The sequence below is a fragment of the Denticeps clupeoides genome, chromosome 9, assembly GCF_900700375.1.
Source record: "Denticeps clupeoides chromosome 9, fDenClu1.1, whole genome shotgun sequence".
NCBI lineage: Eukaryota > Metazoa > Chordata > Actinopteri > Clupeiformes > Denticipitidae > Denticeps > Denticeps clupeoides.
This window is the reverse complement of record NC_041715.1, coordinates 17,147,785-17,166,398: the sequence shown is the minus strand read 5'-3', so window position 1 is coordinate 17,166,398 and position 18,614 is coordinate 17,147,785. Positions and strand designations below refer to the sequence as shown.

General features: G+C 42.0%; 1 protein-coding gene across 1 annotated transcript; it reads right to left on the bottom strand.

Moving 5' to 3' along the window:
• Positions 1–1,658: 1,658 nt before the first annotated feature.
• On the bottom strand, positions 1,659–11,808 carry mxra5b (matrix-remodelling associated 5b). The gene is made up of 7 exons (XM_028992181.1): positions 11,619–11,808; positions 11,316–11,519; positions 10,787–10,916; positions 10,301–10,691; positions 5,931–9,668; positions 4,266–5,166; positions 1,659–4,055 (listed from the first exon to the last, which is right to left on the bottom strand). The coding sequence occupies exons 1-7, from the start codon at positions 11,672–11,674 to the stop codon at positions 2,144–2,146; spliced, it is 7,332 nt and encodes a 2,443-aa protein (XP_028848014.1). The 5' UTR covers positions 11,675–11,808; the 3' UTR covers positions 1,659–2,143.
• Positions 11,809–18,614: the final 6,806 nt, after the last annotated feature.

Below are 18,614 nucleotides of genomic sequence, written 5' to 3'. Positions count from 1 at the left end.
TACGAAGTAAGACTGAGTTAGCATTTTATCTGGACAGTCCAGAGAAGAATTCACCTGTTGGAATCATGCTGTTACAAACAGCTGTTATGTGGTTCACTGTCAGAAAGACTGTTTTTGCCATTGGTCCATTGGACTCCACACAGCTGCTTTTGGTGTGTAATGGTAATTTATGCCTCTGTGTCCTCCCGAAAGGCCCTCCGTTAAAGTTAGCCACACACCTTCTTGAGTGTTGGCTACTCTCCCCAATTTATTACTACTACCCCTCCTACTTGACCAGCTGTCTTCACTTGGTGCTCTAGGGGACGGCCGGCTTGAGAAGTCCGTGCTGCATCACTGTTCTGTCCCTCTGTTGACGACCTGAAAAAGTGAAGGTATTTCCCTCTCATCGGTGGCCGTGTGGTCCGTTACATCTGCATCTGACATTGGCAGACATGCCTGGGTCTCTGCTGACAGTAATAAAATACTCACACAAAACCTGAAAATCTATACTATACACTAAAATAACCAATAAGGAGAATAAAACAATAATATAGCCATAGGAAAATGAATTAAGTATTTCTTTAAATGCGTTAGGATCACTCCTAACTGTTCTGTAGTACTTCACAAATTACAGTATATCTATCGTTCATAATGTGTAAACTCTTATGTGCCCAAGAGTGTCCATTTTCTTATAGAGACAGGTCCAAAGGAAATATGACATAATTAGATTAAAGGAATCCTCGGCAGTCATTCTAAACTAAGAACAGCATGGGAGAAATAGAGGAGCTCCTAATTTAAGTAATTAAATAAGCTTTTTATGAAGTGTGTTTAAACCAGACCAACTGAGTAAGTATTAACAGTCAATAATAATAAGTGCAGCAAAAAAGTAAAAACACAAAACAAGCAGTGGTACATGAACAATTCTATAGATATGAAACATATCACACAGCGGTAATCTTTCTCGCGCGGTTCTCTGTAGAGGTGAGTAAATAAACTTTGACTCTGTCTAGCATTAGCTTGTTTTTAAGAAGTGCTTGTGTATTTGTTGATGTGACTAGGCGAGCTAAGTTAATGTATTAGCTTTCGCTCACATTGCACAAACAATACAAAATGTATAAATACATTATAATTTTTCTTCGTCTAGCACCTAACAATCTCTGAGCATGCTCTTCACTGACAAGTCTGAGCCTTATCAGGGCTCTTAGTTTGTAAACTCAATATTCTATAGAAATCGAACGAGGATTGCTGGTGTCTTCCTCTTGTAAGTCGCTTTGGATAAAAGCGTCTGCTAAATAAAGTAAAGTAAGTAAAGTAAAGATATCAGCGTTAATCAATTGTCCTATTTTGATCATATCAACGGAAACAATTTCAAGGAATTGAGGTAGAAACTGAACCATCATGTATACACAATTAAATACCGAGCAGCCACAAGTCCACATTTCATCAGCTTTACATACAGGACCCTAACTGTGAGGATTGTTCCGGGGGAAAACGTAACTTTATGAGAGATGCACAAGTTAATGCATAAGACATATATTTTAACAAAATGTTTTTTTTTTATTCCAGAAAACATAGCTGTTCAAAATATAGCTAACTCTGCAAATGTTAGATATCTTTTAAGGACAAATAAGTCTTTTAAGTACAAATAATTTAAAAGGACAATAAACATGAACGGAAACAATGACAATGAATTATATAAGCCAAAAGTATTATTTTAAACACTCTGAAAATAAATGTTTGCAACAAAGCTTATTTGAGGCATATAAATGCATGAACAAAACAAATAAAACATATTATTATATTCATCACACAGCATGACATTCAACATTAACAAATTGTGCATTAGTACAGGGTTCATACCATCCTTGACATAAATGATTTTATATAGAACTAGAGAGGTCAAAAGTGATAATACTGGAAGTACTTTTGGTACACATAATCATTTGCTGCATCTGTTAGTTCCAATAACAGGTACAGCTGTTCCCTGAAATGATCAAAAATGTATTTTTTCACCAATTTAGAAACAGAAACATTTAGATGATGGATTTAGCTCAGAACGTATGTATGTAAAACTCTAAAATACCAATTCAATTTTTATATCTTCTAACAATATGTACTTATGCAGTTTTATTGGGCAATTTTTTTAAATCTTTTTTTTTTATTATTATTGAAACACGTGTACATACGTTGACTTTGTGTCACTTCCTACAACATTCCTGGCAGTGCACTTATAGAATCCAGCATCTCTGCTTGTCGGGTTCTGTATGACTAAAGAGCCATGTGGATGAAGATACTTGTTGCCATAGATACGTGGTTGACCACTGACTTTAAGCATTGATTTGTCGGGCAGCTCCCAGACCACGTCGGCCTTGGGGATGCCAATAACCATACAGTTCAGCTGAATGGCCACCCCTGATCTGGCATAAACAACTGCAGCAGGACCATTTGTTATGCGAGGAGGATAGGCTATAACTATCACTGACACGGTGAGTAACGAAGAGCCATGTTCGTTAGTTAACCTGCAATGGTATGTTCCTCTGTCATACACAGAAGCCATCTGCACAGTGAGGGTTCCATTTTCCCAGACTGCATAGCGCCCCTTTGCTTCGGCTCGAGAGAGCACTACACCGCTGGGCAGAGTCCAGATCAGCTTGGGAAGTGGGCTCCCTTTAGATAAGCAGTTCAGCTGTAGGTTTTCCCCGTTGATGATGCTCACTAATGAGCTGTATTTAGTATAAATGTCCGGCTTCTGTCCCAGCTCCAAGGTGACTGTGCGCTCAACATTCCCAGCCACATTACGACCCACGCAGCGGTATTTCCCTGCTTCGGACGCCGAGGGGTTTCTGATATACAGAGTTCCATTGGACATGTGATGAAATCGGAAGCGGCTTGTACCATTCAGGAGGGAGGTACCATTGGGGAGAATCCAAGTCACCTCAGGGGGTGGATTTCCTTCGACAGAGCAGTTCAGTATCATGGATATTCCAGTGCTGAGGGCGACAGACTCTGTTGCGGGGCTTTTCAGCTGAGGCTTTTCAAATTCATCTGTCACATTAAGGGAAACCTGCATGCGAACCTCACCTCCTTCATTACGTGCAATGCAGAGGAGATTAGAAGAGTCTGTCTTGCGCAAGTTTCGAATCTCCAGAGTCCCATTGCGATGGACTGTGTATCTGCTACCATAGTACGGGGCAGGCAGCAACACATTCTCAGGTAGGACCCACAGGATCATTGGAACTGGAGTTCCCTCAGCCTTGCAGTGGAGGAACAGGCGCTGGTCCTTAGCAGCTGTTTCCTTCGTGAAACTGACTGCGTTCCGGAATCCATTGATGGTAGGGGGTGAGAGTAGAACCTCCATGCCTACCACTTTCATGTCCATCCCTGCAGAGTTCCTGGCAATGCAGGTATAATTCCCATTATCAAACCTCTGCACTTTATAAATGGTCAGTGTTCCATCTGATTTCACCTGGAATTTGTCCGATGCAACAGGAATAACTCGGCTGACTGGTGAGAACCAGGTAACGGCTGGTGTTGGCTCTCCCTTAGCACTGCAGTTTAGCACCACGGTATACCCGTGGGGCACTTTGGTGACTTCATAGCTGCTGTTTCTGATGACTGGAGAATTCTCTACCACCCTAATGTGAACCTTCATCTCGTCCTTGCCAATTTCATTTTCCGCGTAACAGATGTAGTCTCCAGCTTCCTTCATTCCCACTTTGTTAAAAAACAGAGTCCCGTTGTCAAAAACCACATATCTTCTAGTGCGAACTCCGCTGTCATCAGACTGCATGACACTGTTGACCATGGTGCCGTCCGGTAAACTCCACCTGATTTCTGGGTTCGGGAGGCCCGAGGCAATGCAGTCTACTTTCAAGTCCCCTCCGTAGGAAACCTTGTGGTCGCTCAGTTGTTTTCCTTCGATCTTGGCGGCTTTCATCATAACAATGACCTTGAGGAGTACATAGTCATCTCCAATCTTGTTCCTGGCAACACACAAATAGTCGCCTTCATCTTTGCTTGTCACTCCTTGAATTGACAGTGTGCCATTAATGAACACTTTCATCCTACGGTCAAAGCTGGAAAGCATAAACAAAAGACAAGAGTTGAATTCTGACACCTTTGGAATTATTGTAATTAACACATCACACATCATCCTTGTTTATTGGACAGTAAAACGGAACTTTCCACGGATAATCTACATACGTACACACAGTGGCTCTATTTTAAACATATTTATATGTATTATCATTTTGTCATGGATTATTGTGACATTGAACCATACATACCTGTATTGCTGATCTACAAGTTTCCTTGATGGGATTCTCCAGATAATTCTGGGATCAGGATTCCCAGAGGCAACACAGTCCAAGTGCAGTGTTTCCCCATATGACACCTCTGTCCTGTGAGGGGAGGTATTGGTGATTTTGGCTGTTGAGGAGCTCATCCTCACCACCACACGGACCGTCCTCTTCGCTACCCCCACAGCATTGAGTGCCATACACTCGTAATTTCCTGCATCTTTAGCTGATATATTACGAATATATACTGTCCCGTTGGGGAAGACAAAGAGGTTGCCATGGACGAACTGTGAAGGTCGCACCTGTGTCCCGTCTGAGAGAACCCATCGTATGCTTGGCTGGGGAGCACCTTTGGCACTGCAGTGGATGTGGACCGTTTGTCCTTCAGTTAGAGTGTAATTCTCATGGTGGGGCTGCTGGATGAGAGGAGGCAGGGCTGCAATTTGCAGCCGTACAGTCAGTGTTTCAGCCCCGGCCACGTTGCTGGCTACGCATTTGTAAATGCCCCGGTCTGGGTAGTTGGTCTGTTTGATCTGGAGGCTGCCGTTGCTCAGAAGCATGATCCGGCGCTCTGTATCACTCACTGTGCTCATTACCGTTCTGTCCGGCAGAACCCAAGTCACGTGTGGCTTGGGCATCCCCTGTGCCTGGCAATCTATGGTGCTCATGTCACCCAGGTATGTAGTCACATCACGGTGCCGTGGGCTCAGCATCCTGGGCTGCAGTGACAGTACAATCAAGGTGACCATCATCTTATCAATGCCATGTTGGTTGCGCACAGTGCAGAGGTACTGGCCGCGATCCTGAAGTTGAACATTATGGATGATGAATGTGCCATTTGGTTGGACTTCAAACCTCTGGATCTTGGTGTTTGCTGACATTACTGCACCTGTAAAAGTGTGACCATACAGTTATATAAGTTTCACTTTATAAACAGCATAACTCAAACTGGCATACCAATTTGCTTCTTATTGCTAATGATAAGCATAATCAACTTTAAATGTATTGGTATTACAGAAAAGGGTTAAAACAGGTTTATTAGATTAACTACCCAATATGTTGCTTTTGATATTTACAGAGTGGTAAAATGGTCAACTGAGGTCATTTCATAGCTCTGCAAATAAGCAGGAGGTGCACACATGTTCTCGCAGACAGGTTTTCCATATGTTTAACTTCTGTTCTGTGCTATACATTGTCCTCAGATTTCAGAGGGTGAACATTTGAACCTCTGTGCTCTATGGAGAGCTCAAGAATATTCAGTTTGATAGCTAGTATACAAACAAGTATACAAATCAGAAGCTAGTTTAGAAATGGACAACTGTTTAAGAGTAATGCATTCTACTGCTTGTGTCATTATGTTTATCTAAGACAAATTCCTGTAGAGGAATATCAATATAAGTAGGGATTAACAAAAAAAAATGTAACTAATTACTTGGACAGTATGCAAGGAATAAATACATTTTTTAAGATTAAAACTTGCTATATGCCTAATTAAAACTATTATAGAGACAAGAGGTCTCTCAAGGATGAATTTCATATACTTGTCATATTCTTGTTGGTCAAGGGTGATAATACGTAATAATTTAAATGTAATAATTTGACTATCTGCATTACAGGATTGATTTCATTAAGAATTAAGAGTTTATTACACACCTGTGGATACTTTGGTCCAGGTCAGAAATGGTTTGGGCTCCCCAGTTGCATAACAGTGTAGCAGCACATCACTCTCAGCATTCACTGAAATGGTCTGAAGGTTTGAGGTGGTAATTTGAGGCCTCACTCTATGAATAGGTGCTTCTGGAGATATTTGAGTCCCACTTGGAAAGAAAATTGGGCTGGAGTGTCGACTTCTAGGGTCTAAACTTGTGTGAAGATGAGTTATAGTCCTTGATATAGTGATTGGTTTTCTTGTTGTGGAAACTGCCGAGGGTCTTTCTGGGTTTCTTGGTTTTAGGGTTGTTTGCTCAATTTTGTGCTCTGGGACCACTCTGTGGACTGTAGAACTGGTGACAGGCTGACTGGGTCTTCTGTATGTATAAGTATTCCTATTGTTATATGGATGTTGGTGGCTGCTGGGTATTCTACCACTGTGCCTATCAGGAATAAAGTTTGTTCCTGAATTTTTTGAAAATTGGTTTATCCTGTTGTCAGGCAATGGCAAAATGGGTTGAATCCCTAGAAAAGCAGTTGTTGTCAATGTGCTGATTAACTGTGTTGTTGTGCTTGTCAATAATGGCAGTGTAGAGGTGGTTGCAGATGTGGTTGAAATGTCACCAGCTGATGTGGGTGGATTAGAAGGGGACATTGGCATTTTGTCCCTTGGTGCTTCAGTGACAACTGGAAGGTCAAAATAATTTTCATGGGTTGGCTGAATGGCATCTGGGGTTTCTTCTTCCTTTTGATTCTTTAGATCATAATTTTGAGTGTTAAGGGTGTGAACCTTTGGTGAAATAAATGAAGCGGCTTCTGTTTGACTTGCAGAAATGGATGATGATAAATGCTCTGATGATTCTTCTTCAGGTTTCTGATTGATAGGATCTCTGAAAATGTGTGATTGTACAACTGAGCTAGTTAACACATGAATAGTGGGCACGAGCAACACATTATTTGCATTCAAAGGTAACATCTCGTCTGCATTAGGTTTTCCATCCATTCCATTGTTTTCGACAAAACCCTTGTCTGGTGGATCACCATCATGAAAGGCTGTTACAAGATTTTCACTGTTAGTCCTCTGAGCTGCCAAAGAGACTGATTTGTGTTCTGGCACAGTTGTTGAAATTGCTTCTGTAGAAACCATGTGCTCATTTGTGCCCTGCTCTCCTTCAGTTGCTGATGGAGCACTTGTTGTAGAAAATTCTACCTGCCCACCTAATGAAACGGCAACGTGTTTTTGTGTAAGAACGCTTCCTTCAGGTACACCAAGAGTATCTTCTTCAGCCTCGTGTGAAGAGACAGAACTTTCTGAACCATCTGTACTCTGTCTAGTAATGTATCCAATAGTAGCTAAAATGCTTTTAGCTGAAGACATAGACATCGTAGCTGTAATCAGAGATGCTTTGGCAGTTGAAGGCAGATGTGGTGTTGGCGTGGTGAGCTGTGAGATAGTTGGTCTAAGTCTGATCCTGTTCCCTCGTCTTCTGTTTCCAAACCTTCTCCTTGAATTCCATTTTACTCTTGGTCTCAAGGGTACAGAACTCAATGTGAATTGTTTTTTTGCTGTATTGGCCGTTTCTGGGTTTGTTGAAATCGTACCAACTGGCATGCCACTTTTGATATTTTGTTGGTTGTTTATGTGTACCTCACTGGAGTGAGTTTCAGTAATTTCGTTTTCTCCATTGCAACTGCTTTTGACCTCTTGCCCTGCAGGTGTAGGCGCAACAGTGAGAAGCTGATCCATTACAGTTTGTTTCTGCTCCTCCACATGTGGGCTCCCTGTTTTAGAGTTGGAATTTGTGGTGACATAATCAGTAGGCTTTGGTATGTGGCTTGCAAGAGTTCCGTCAGAGTGTAATTTGGGGGCAGAGAAGTGGTAAATGTTGTTTGACTGATCCTCTGTGGGACTGGGGGTTGTCACTGTTTGCTGCTGTAGGATTTGGAAGGGAATTTGTGGTGTGCCCACAGCATTTAATCCTTCCTCTAGCAGGATGGTGTCATCTGTAGTCGAGCCTTCTGTGTTGTCGGGGAAACTGGTTAGTACAGTTTTGACTGAAGTACTGGTCTGTTGGGATTCAGTTGTTGTGGACTTTGCCACTGATTTCTCCCTGATCTTTGCCAAAATGTCAGCCCATCTTTGGGGGTCTATTTTGTTTTTTGACATGGATATATTCCTTCTGGCCTCTGGTACAGTATTTCTCTGTGGTCCGTGAGAGCCTTTTCTCATGGGAATTCTCTGTCCGTGTATTCTTCTCTGAGGGCTCCTGTACGGATATCCATGTGGTCTCATATGTGGACCCCTCTGTCTGTTTACAAAAGTCTTCTTTGCTGGGGCACTTTCTTGTTTGCCGTCATCTCCTGATGATTCCTCTGTGTCATCAACAAAAGCCTTTATCTTGGTAGAGACGCCTGCAGCCGACTGTGGTCTCATTGGAGGCCTGTTAAGAGGGTACATTCTTTCCCGTTGTGTGATGGTTACCTTCGATGCCAGGGTGTCAACACCGTACTGGTTCAGTGCCACACATTTATAGTATCCATTGTTACTGAGTTTCCCATGAGGTATAAATAATGTTCCATTGGAAAACACATACGCCTTGGAAGAGTTGGCTTTGATATTAGCTGTACTTCCATCTGGAAAAATCCAATTTACATCAGCACTGTGTGATCCAGAAGTGATACAAGGGATAGATATGGGGTCACCGACAAACTTTGCCAGTGCTGGTCCTGCCTTTTCACCCGGGGAGGGAGCTGAGGACTCAATTACTGCTAATCGGAAAGGCAGGAAGTCCAGGTCATTGTTGACCTCAGCAATACAGTAGTATACACCTGAATCGGAGTGGTCTATTGCTTTTATTGTCAATTTTCCATTGCTGGACAAGAACACCTTTTGGTCAGCACTGGTGTAAGGGGCTTTAATTTTAGAACCGTCTGGTAGGATCCACTGAACCAATGGGTCTCCAGAACTTAGCACATTGCAGTCCATTTCACTCGTGGCTCCTACTAAAGCAGTCAGCAACATCTGGGTTTGGTTGTTGTTTCTTATCATCACCCACTGTCGACGCTGTCTTCGGATCATTTCAGTCTCTAAGTTTGGAAATAACTGAGTACCAAGGATCAGCCTGACACTCAAAGCAGTAGAATATGGCCTGTTGAGCCGTAAGTTGAGAAATGGCTGCATGATCCACGATGGCTGAGATAAAATGTTGGCTCGTACCCCAGTGTAGTAATAAGCATCTCTATCAACAGCCTGTTTGTATCTGTAGCTGAGTTTTGGCTCCTTGCTGAGCATGATCTCCCTTTGCAGGTTTACAGGCACTTCACTGTAGTATGCGATGAGTTTCCACAATCTCTCATAACTCTTCTGGTCTATGGCACACTGCAGATTTAAGGAAAGGTTCATTTTAATGGATATATGTAGGCTGCTGATGTGCTCCCAGCTGATTTTGGAAGACTCCCGTGGGTCATCAATGCTACAGGTCAATTCCACTTGGTTCCCATGTTCATCAGAAAGGTCAAGGGTGATATTACCAAAGGATCCACGCAAGTCTGCATCAGTTAGCAGTTCACTTTCATTGTCTTCGGATGAGGTCTCCTGCTCTGGAGCGGTTATCACAGGTCTTTTGCAGGTGAGGTCCTTCTGGTCTGAAACGCTGCTGTTGTTCAGGTGTTTGGGAGAGACACACATGGAACACAGCTGTCCTTTAGGGTATGACTTGTCCTTCTTGCATTTCAGAACCCCTAAAAATAAAATGATAACTTGTGATATTTGCATCAGATTCAATAGCATTTGTATACAATATCAAAGAACATGTAATTAGTATCTTTTTCATGGTTCTCCACATTTCCCATTTAAAATATCTACATTATGCAAACTATGTTGTTTTTTTGTATTTGTGCAATTGTGACTGTTGTGTATTTCTTCTAAATTCATATAAACACTAATTTCTATTATTATAAATCAGATTTTTCCAGAGACATAGTGGACCTGTGTTTAATCATTTTTTTTTCTTAAATTAGAAATTGAAAATCATCAAAATTGTCACATCATCAATTTCTAATTAAAGACATTCTATTAAAACATTTGTGTGTACACATAAGTCGACATGTATTCATTCATAGTTTTGAGAATCTACCAATGTAAATGGTCATGAAAATAAAGAAAACACATTGAATGAGAAGGTGTGTCCAAACTTTTGAATGATAAGGTGTGTCCAAACCTTTGGCCTGTACTGTGTGTGTGTGTGTGTGTGCGTGTGTGTGTGTGTGTGTGTCTTTTATTTATATATATATATATATATTTGGACACACCTTCTCAAAAGTTTGGACACACCTTCTATATATATATATATATATATATTAATGGTAATTACCTGAATGACGTGTTGTCCATTCTAATAAAGCACTCATCCTGCAGTCACAGTTCCAGGGATTGCCGTATAAGAAGAGACTTTCCAGTTGGGGGGTGTTCTGAAGCAGCTGCTTTGGCAGAGTGGTCAGGATGTTGTCAGACAGGTACAGATGCTTCAGGGTGGAGAAGTGAAAGAGCTGCAGGAAGGAGATCGTGCTGAAAGTAGAAGGGTGGAGCTGCTGGATGTGGTTGCCCTCCAGGTTAAGAAGACGAAGAGACGTCATCCCGTGGAAAGTGTCTGGATGGACAAACTCAATGCGGTTGTGGTCCAGGTATAGCCTCACCAGGCTTGACAGGCCAAACAGGGTCTGTCCTGTGATAACTCTCAATTTGTTGTAACTCATCTTGAGCACCTAGGGCCAAAACAGGACTAAGTGGAAAATTGATATCTGAATTTTAAGACAGATTTGTTTTATCTCCTTGGCTTGAAAGAGCAGAGTAACTGTACCTGAAGTGACACCAGGTCTCGGAAGGCACCATGAGGAATCTTATGCACGTCGTTTCCATGCAGCATAAGAAGCTCCAACTTTCTTAGTCCAGCGAATGAGCTTTCTGGGATCCGATTAATTGTGTTGAACCTAAACAGAACAACATCAGAGTTGTTGAGTGTTTTCATCATTTTTGTATAATATTGTTCACACCGTTACTATTGCACTTTTTTACACATCAGTCTTTTCAAGCTACATGTAGCTCATGATGTCTGTCTGTCCTGAAGGATGTAGAAACACCAACTATTTCTTTTTTGTGTGTATAGCAGTTTGATTTCTTACAGCCTTACGGGAACATCTTTATTTTATAATGCAGTCAAGACCCTCAAGACCCCAAAGCACAGCAATTAATCATCGTGGTATATCAAACTACAGACACATACGATCTGTATCTGTATACATCTGAGCGCTTCAGTAAAAGTACGAGATTAATGACTTTCCTGGCAGCCGCGGCTGCAATTCCAAAGCCGACCGGAGGGGGGCGCTTACCCCAGGTTTACGCGCTCCGCCTGAGCGGGGAGAGACGGGGGCACGGAGAGCAGGGAGCGGAACGTGCAGTGCACCTCCGTGGGGAGGTAACAGGCGCACGGATGCGGACAGGAGCGGCCCGCGTCCGGCCAGGCCAGCAGCAACATCAGCACCAGGGGGCCCATGTTCCACTCAGGTCCGCTCCGGAAAATCATCTCACTGCAGCTGAACACGTGTCGGTGCACGACATTCTATATCATACATTTACTTTAAAAAAATCATGATTCATCTTATTAATATAAATGCGGGCAGGACACAGCTTACTGCGGGAGAAAGTTAGTCCGGGAGAGTTCTTCATGTCCGGAGGCACGTGTGGTCATCTGGTCCGGACCCTCCGGACGTCGAGATCTTCCGCCATTTATCACGCCGCTTGGTTGAAATATGAAATGTGCGGCCGCTGCTCCGGGACCGGCTTTTAGCACCGGGGTGCTGGTGACGTTCGGACCGGAGAGGAGGAGCCACAGCTCCCTCTCTGGCCCCCCAACTTCTCACTGTCCCACGTTCAAAGCTCGTTATTATTTCTTATTATTGCACTGGGAATAAATTCAGTAACACCGTTAAGCTGGATGTTATGGAGTAGGTACATGGGGAAATTTGCCCATTCCAGTCCGGTCTCTGGAGATGTGTCACCTGAGATCTCTCTTTACTCTACAGATTGTCCCAGAGAAGGTCCACCGGGAGGTCAACTTTTACGGCGAGGACGCCGCTGATGTTCCTTCTGCATGCTGAAGGTGTGAGGGCTGTTCTCGTTTGCTCAGCAGTTTCACTCTCAGACCGGGACAGGGTGGTCTGTCTCGTGCCTGTTGGGCTCAGAAGCAACAGTGCGTCTAAAAAAAGGCTTTCTAAAAAAGAAGAGCACGCCTCAGACAAAATATGCAGTTGACAAGGTGTTGTCAGACACAGCACTAAGGAAAAGAAAAAAAAGAGCCATGACATTTCTATTAAAAATGCCACGCAGGGTTAATCCACATCTCTCATATAGTTTTTATCGATGTGCAGTTTTATATATATCGGGGTGCATAGAAACTGAGCCCAGGCCCAGAGCCACGTCTGCTACAGTATTAAAATAATACTTCATGCCGGGGGGTTTCACAAAATCGCCTGTTATGGAGTTATGGGGATAATTATTGCGTATTAAATGCCTGTTGTAAAACGCAGCAAATCGCTGCTGTGGTGGTTTGCTTTATTGTCGAACTCAACATTGTTGCAGTGGGGCCAGCTTGATTGTTTTCTAGCATTTGCTCTTGTTAATATTCCTGCTGTTTAAAATCGGTTTTATTTCTAAAGCATTCTCTCTGGGAAATGGCGAACTGTGCAGCATGCAGAGCGTGGGAAGTTGCAGTGCAAATGCACCACCACCCCCATAGCTCAGGTAAATGCCATACTTACTCCCTCTTTACCACGTATCATCTTCTTCATATTAATAATCATCCCATGTATCACTTCTGTGCAATATTAATATCGCACAATTCTACAAACCAGGCATCTGTGTGTGCGCGGCATGCAACGAGGACTGAGATCATGTGACCTCTGTATACGATATATTAGAGATATATTAGATTGTGCACACACTTTGATGAGACAAGAAATGATTTGAAAGTGTGCATTGCAACCTGTATGTATTCTAGGGATAGTTTGCATAGATCACTGTAGCCAGATTTGATGGAAACTTCTGCTTAATTAGAGAAGGCTTATGCATAACAGATTTAGTGTGTGAGTAAGGATTAACGGAAAACTGTCACGCTGGAAAACCAGTTCGGAAAAGTTTGTGGAATTCGAGGGTCCATTAAGGAAACTAAACAGTGTCGCACAAGACAAATGGCATTCTAAAGATCTGTTTCCACCCTGTGATTTGTTTTTAATGGCCAACTTGATATTTAGCTTTACTGTCAAATTGAAGACTTGCACAAAAGTTGCATCATTTATTCACTTGGTGGAAATACTTTGCTTTGTTTGTCTGTGCAAATTACAGGTTTAGAAAAAATCCGACTTAACAGGGAAATTATCAACCGATACAGTAATTAAGCCATGCAAAATTGCGATGGCTCCACCTAATTACTGAGCTTTGATTGGGCTATTGGTGCGAGTAAAGAAAATGTTAATGAGTCCATAATTTTTCATTACAGGTTTGCCAGCCAGTCCATTTAAAAGCCTGACTTGGAAGCACCATGAGTGGTTCAGCCCCACCTCTACAAAATATAACAGCTATAACAAGACATGAGAAATTCACGTTGCTTACTAAATTGAAACTGACGTAAATCTAATTAGGCAAATACTCTTTGAAAATCCACAGTGATGAAGTGCAATATTAAAACGAGCGATATCAGCATATTAAAAGGGCCCTTACAGCTACAGCAATTATGAATCTGCACATACACACACATTGTATTGTCCGATTGTATGATTATACACAGTCAGTTTCATGCATTAAACATGAAATGGAAACACATAGATGCAATATGAACATGAAGTAAGACCATCATCACAGCAATATGTCAATTAAAAAAATCTACTGCATGGAGCCTAGCTGCTTATTTAGTAACAAACATCTTCTCTACAATGTAGTGAACCCCACTCACTACAATGTTTCACTGAGCCAGACACTGTAAGTGGTGAGCATTATCTGAATTTTATATACGTGACATAATAGCCTCGGTTTTCCTAAATTCAGAGAGTGCAAGGTCCCATATATTATTTCCATCCACGTGTCCTAAGGCCACATTGTATTGTGAAACTGTAGCGTGATGTCAAAATCTTGGCTGGTCATCTGACAGCACAGGTGGCCTGAAGTCAGCATATCACAATTACTTTTTCCAATCCATCCCCTCAGAAAGTAACTAACTTGGATGGACAGTTGCCCCTTTTTAATAGAACCATGATTACCTATTCAAAAAATTAAAAAAATACAGTTATTATGCATGGGTTTTAATGATGAGTAAAAAATCATTAAATGCAAAGTGGAGCTTTATCCAGACCTTTTGAGGTGTATGTCGGGGATTGTTGGCCATTGGTGTGACACACCCACTTCCTTTACAACCGTAATCAAAGCAACAGTAAAATAACCTCATGGGTCATTAGGTCTGCACATCATCAGTAACTTCCTTCCTCACCCTTGTGCTGTTAACAGCCCTAGATAAGTTTTTGTGATGGTACATAAACCATATTCACACATAGGCACATATAAGTGTATGCAAATAGATTGTTTTGATATTAAATAACACTAAACATAAATAATGGTTCGTATTAAATATTTCCTTTTTTTATTTTTGAGTGAAGCGTTGCCCACTTGGTGGGAAAAGGATAAAAGGAGGAGTTCCAGCAGCTGTTCCCAATTTAGAGATGTGCTTTGTGCCGAGCCCATTCAGTTATTGCAACCATGAAGTCAGGAAGAAATAAAGTGAACGGATCAATATGCAAGATGATGATAGATTCTATACAGCACTGTTTTTCCCCATAACTCCCTCGGCTGCTTCTAAATCTTTATTCTGTCTTCATGTTTGCCATGCAGTATTTATTGCTCAATTGTTTTTAGTTTTGCAAACAATGAAAGATGTAGCATGCCTTTCAAATTAATATTGAAAGAAAGTGTTTATGAGACAGGCCCAATTACAAGGCATCTGCAATTAGATTTTTACTTCTTTCATAAAACTCAGAGCCTCATATGGCTGTTGGAGACAAACAGCCTCAGAACAGATGTATGATCTACAAGGGGTCGGGCTGCAGACGAGAGGCCATATGGCATTCAGCAGTAACGCTACCTGAGAGCACCTTCTCAATGTGGTAAATCCATTCTCTTTCCAGATACCCAGACGAGGTGAAAGGTCACCGATGAGCGCTTCCTGTGGCCGGGACGTACCCTGCGTGACGGAGGCGAAGCGTTCAGATGGCCAGACTCGAGAATCGTGGAGGTGCTGGTGTGGTCCTCCAGCCCAGGAGAGCTGTGCGTGTGGAGCAGTGGACCTCACCCCTACATCACTGCCAGCAGTTGTTGGATGGCCTAGTTTTTAAGACAACCCCTCCTTTTCAGCAGAGTTCAGCAGAGTTCATATTAAGATTGGCCAAGGTCTCGATATGAATTCATGTCTGCAATTAAGGTTCCTGTGTCAGAGGTCCACCTCGACACTTTCTTTGGGTAATTATTATTATTTGTGAGCCCATCCAGCGGACCTTTGAGCCGATCTCAAGAGAAATGTGGTTTTGGCAACATCTGAAGTGATTTTCAAGATAAGTGTGGTCTCTAAAGGCTAGAACACAAACAATATTATTACACAAATGGATATAATTCAATATAGTTCAAATTAATTATTTTATTCTTTGATTTCCTATGATGTGAAAAGGGATCTGTAGCGAATAAAAAACAAGTACTAAGGTTCTTTGTTTCAGTGAGAAGGGACCTCTTGTCTTAAATAAGCCGTTGTCCTTTGTTTGTTCTGTTCCTTTGCAGCGCTCAAACCTCTGACGTTCTTCTTCAGGTAACTATCAAACCGAACGGGGGGTATAAATATGAGAATTATCCATGATCCATGGGGAAAAAAAAAACACTTAAATTCACCAACGCAGTGCTAAATATTTATGCTGGGGATCTCGAGCTTTGGCAGAGGAACTTAATGTGGAAGACCTCTCACTCATGGGAGGAACGTGTGGAAGAGATCCTTTTCTGCTGTCAGGCTGCTGGGCGGAATAACTCATCTCACCGACTAAGTCCTTTCCAATATTTGGATGTAGATCCGAACCAGCCCAGTTTTAACCCTATGACACACACGGACAAGCATTCTTCTGAACATGAGTCTAATAGAATTTTAATATTTATTTACCCATGAGGGATTGAATTTTGCAGACATTGCTGAATGACTTATGCTACCTTTGAGATGTTTGCACTGCAACTGTGTTACCATCTTCTTTAGCACAGTTTGCATTTTAAGAAGAACATACAACATCTTTAAAGTGGTCATGCTACTTGCACTTGTTACTGCCACAGTTCTGTGTAAGTGCTTTATGTTGTACCTCTTTATTCTTTGAACATGCAATAAATGGTCCCACTGTTGTGATAACATGTGTGAATCATTTATGCATTATTCATAAAAATGGCTGCTGAAGCTTTCAAATTATACGGTGTCAAGTGTCAAGACTTGACTTGATTTTCATTCTTTGGCAACAAATTAATTATGTAATAACAAAATAATCTGACACCTTGCTGCATTTTGTCCCCATTCACATTTTTGTACAGAAAGTGAAGTGATTTTCATTGTGATACACTGCAGCACAGCAACACGGTTACACAACGAAATGTGTCCTCTGCTTTTTACCATTACCCTTGGTGAGCAGCGGGCAGCCATGACAGGCCCCTGGGGAGCAGTGTGTGGGGACGACACTTTGCTCAGTGGCACCTTGTTGGAGCGGGATTCGAACCAGCAACCTTTCGATTACGGGTTCGCTTTAACTGCTAGGCCACCACTAAAACATTATGGCAGTTTATCTTTTTTTGGACAAAATGCAGCATGGTGTTAACTGTCATTATATAATTCATAAGGTGGCACTGAAAGAAGCACTTTACACTTGCCACAATCCACACACAAATACCCAAGATTTGCACAGAAAGGCTTTGTCCATGTCCCGTGGAAATGATGCCTTATGTAATGGTGACTTTAAGGGGTGAGTTTTCACTCAGGCATAAACCGAACTGATTAACAGTGTCCCTCACCAAGGCTGGTCTGGAACAAGTTAGTCAGAACTGGTGCTTTTCCATACTGACATAAAGAGGCAATGAGTTTTTAACTTAAAAAACTTTCTTGATGTAATCTTTAGACTCTTTTATCACGCTATATTACCACTAGCTAGTGTTTCTCATCATTATTATAAAAAGGAAGCTGGTGACACAAAGCAGAAGCCAGAGGATGTGCTTTCAGCAAATTCTCTTCCAAATAATAAAGTCTGCTGGTGGATGGACCTCAGCCAGCACTAAGTGCTGTACAGTATGGGGTGGATGCTGAAAGGTATTATCACTGCTTTCGAGTCCTGGCACAGGAATCAGACAGCCATGCACAGACCCTTTCCACCATCTGCTAAAGAAGTCTCTCCTTCAATTGCTTCATCTAAAATGTCATCTTAAGGATTAAGGAATGAGGCGGCATTCATGCGTCTCTCTGTGGTGGTTTTTGGGTTCTGCGTGTAGTTAATTCATCTAATCTAAGATTGCATGATCACACTGCCGCGCAAAGTTTGCAATGCGATCAGCGCACTTCATAGTAGTAGATTATTATAGAACTCTGATCCAGGATATGTGAAAGAAAGTTCTAAATTCTAATGTTAAGAATCATTTCCTGATGCAGGGATGGCTGGAGTGCGAAATACCAGAGGATTTCCCAAACATCCTATATCACCAGACCCCTGCCTGCAGGGTTCACTTGCACAAGATGGACGATAAGCATCCAAATTGGACTAATATACCCATCTTTTGACTGAGACCATAAGACATTACTACTGCATGCAGATCATTGTTCCATTTTTTTTTCATCTATGAAGAAAGAACTAGTCCATTCAGACACACACCACTGTTGCCGGTTCGAATCCCGAGCCACTGGGCAAAGCACTGTCCCCACACACTGCTCCCCGGGCACCTGTCATGGGTGCCCACTGCTCACCAAGGGTGATGGGTTAAATGCAGAGGACAAATTTCACTGTGTGCACCGTGTGCTGTGCTGCTGTGTATCACAAGTTACAATCGCTTCACGTCACTTTTTGAACTGGTGCTAGACTTGTTCACTAGTATAATGTAACTATTTTTATCCTGAAGGAAAGAAACTTTTAGTTGTCTTGTAATTATTTGTGTCACCCTTATCTTTACTGTTGTTTGATTGACAGTTCTCACTGCTTGCTAAATCTGTATGATTTAAAGCCCAAGCCTATGAATATGTCACATGAAACAGAACCAAATGTTGAATTATCTGCTTATTAATATTAATACTCATCTTTAACCTTGCACTAACAGAGAAGCTCCATGCATCGTTCAGAAATATTTGGGGCTATGTCAGAAAAACACTTTTTCTAAAAACAACATGTAGATGAAATGAGCTGAATTGACTTTGCGCCTAGTTTTTGTAAAACCGCACGGAACAGTGCATGTTACAAACACAATGTACATGCAGCCACTTGCGTATGCAGGGAAGTGTGCAGGGGTGAGAGGGCCATATGGGAACGAGATTTTGGGACCACCGCAGCAGTCCCATTTCTTCCCAGATAAACTGTCCCACTCCTCGCGTC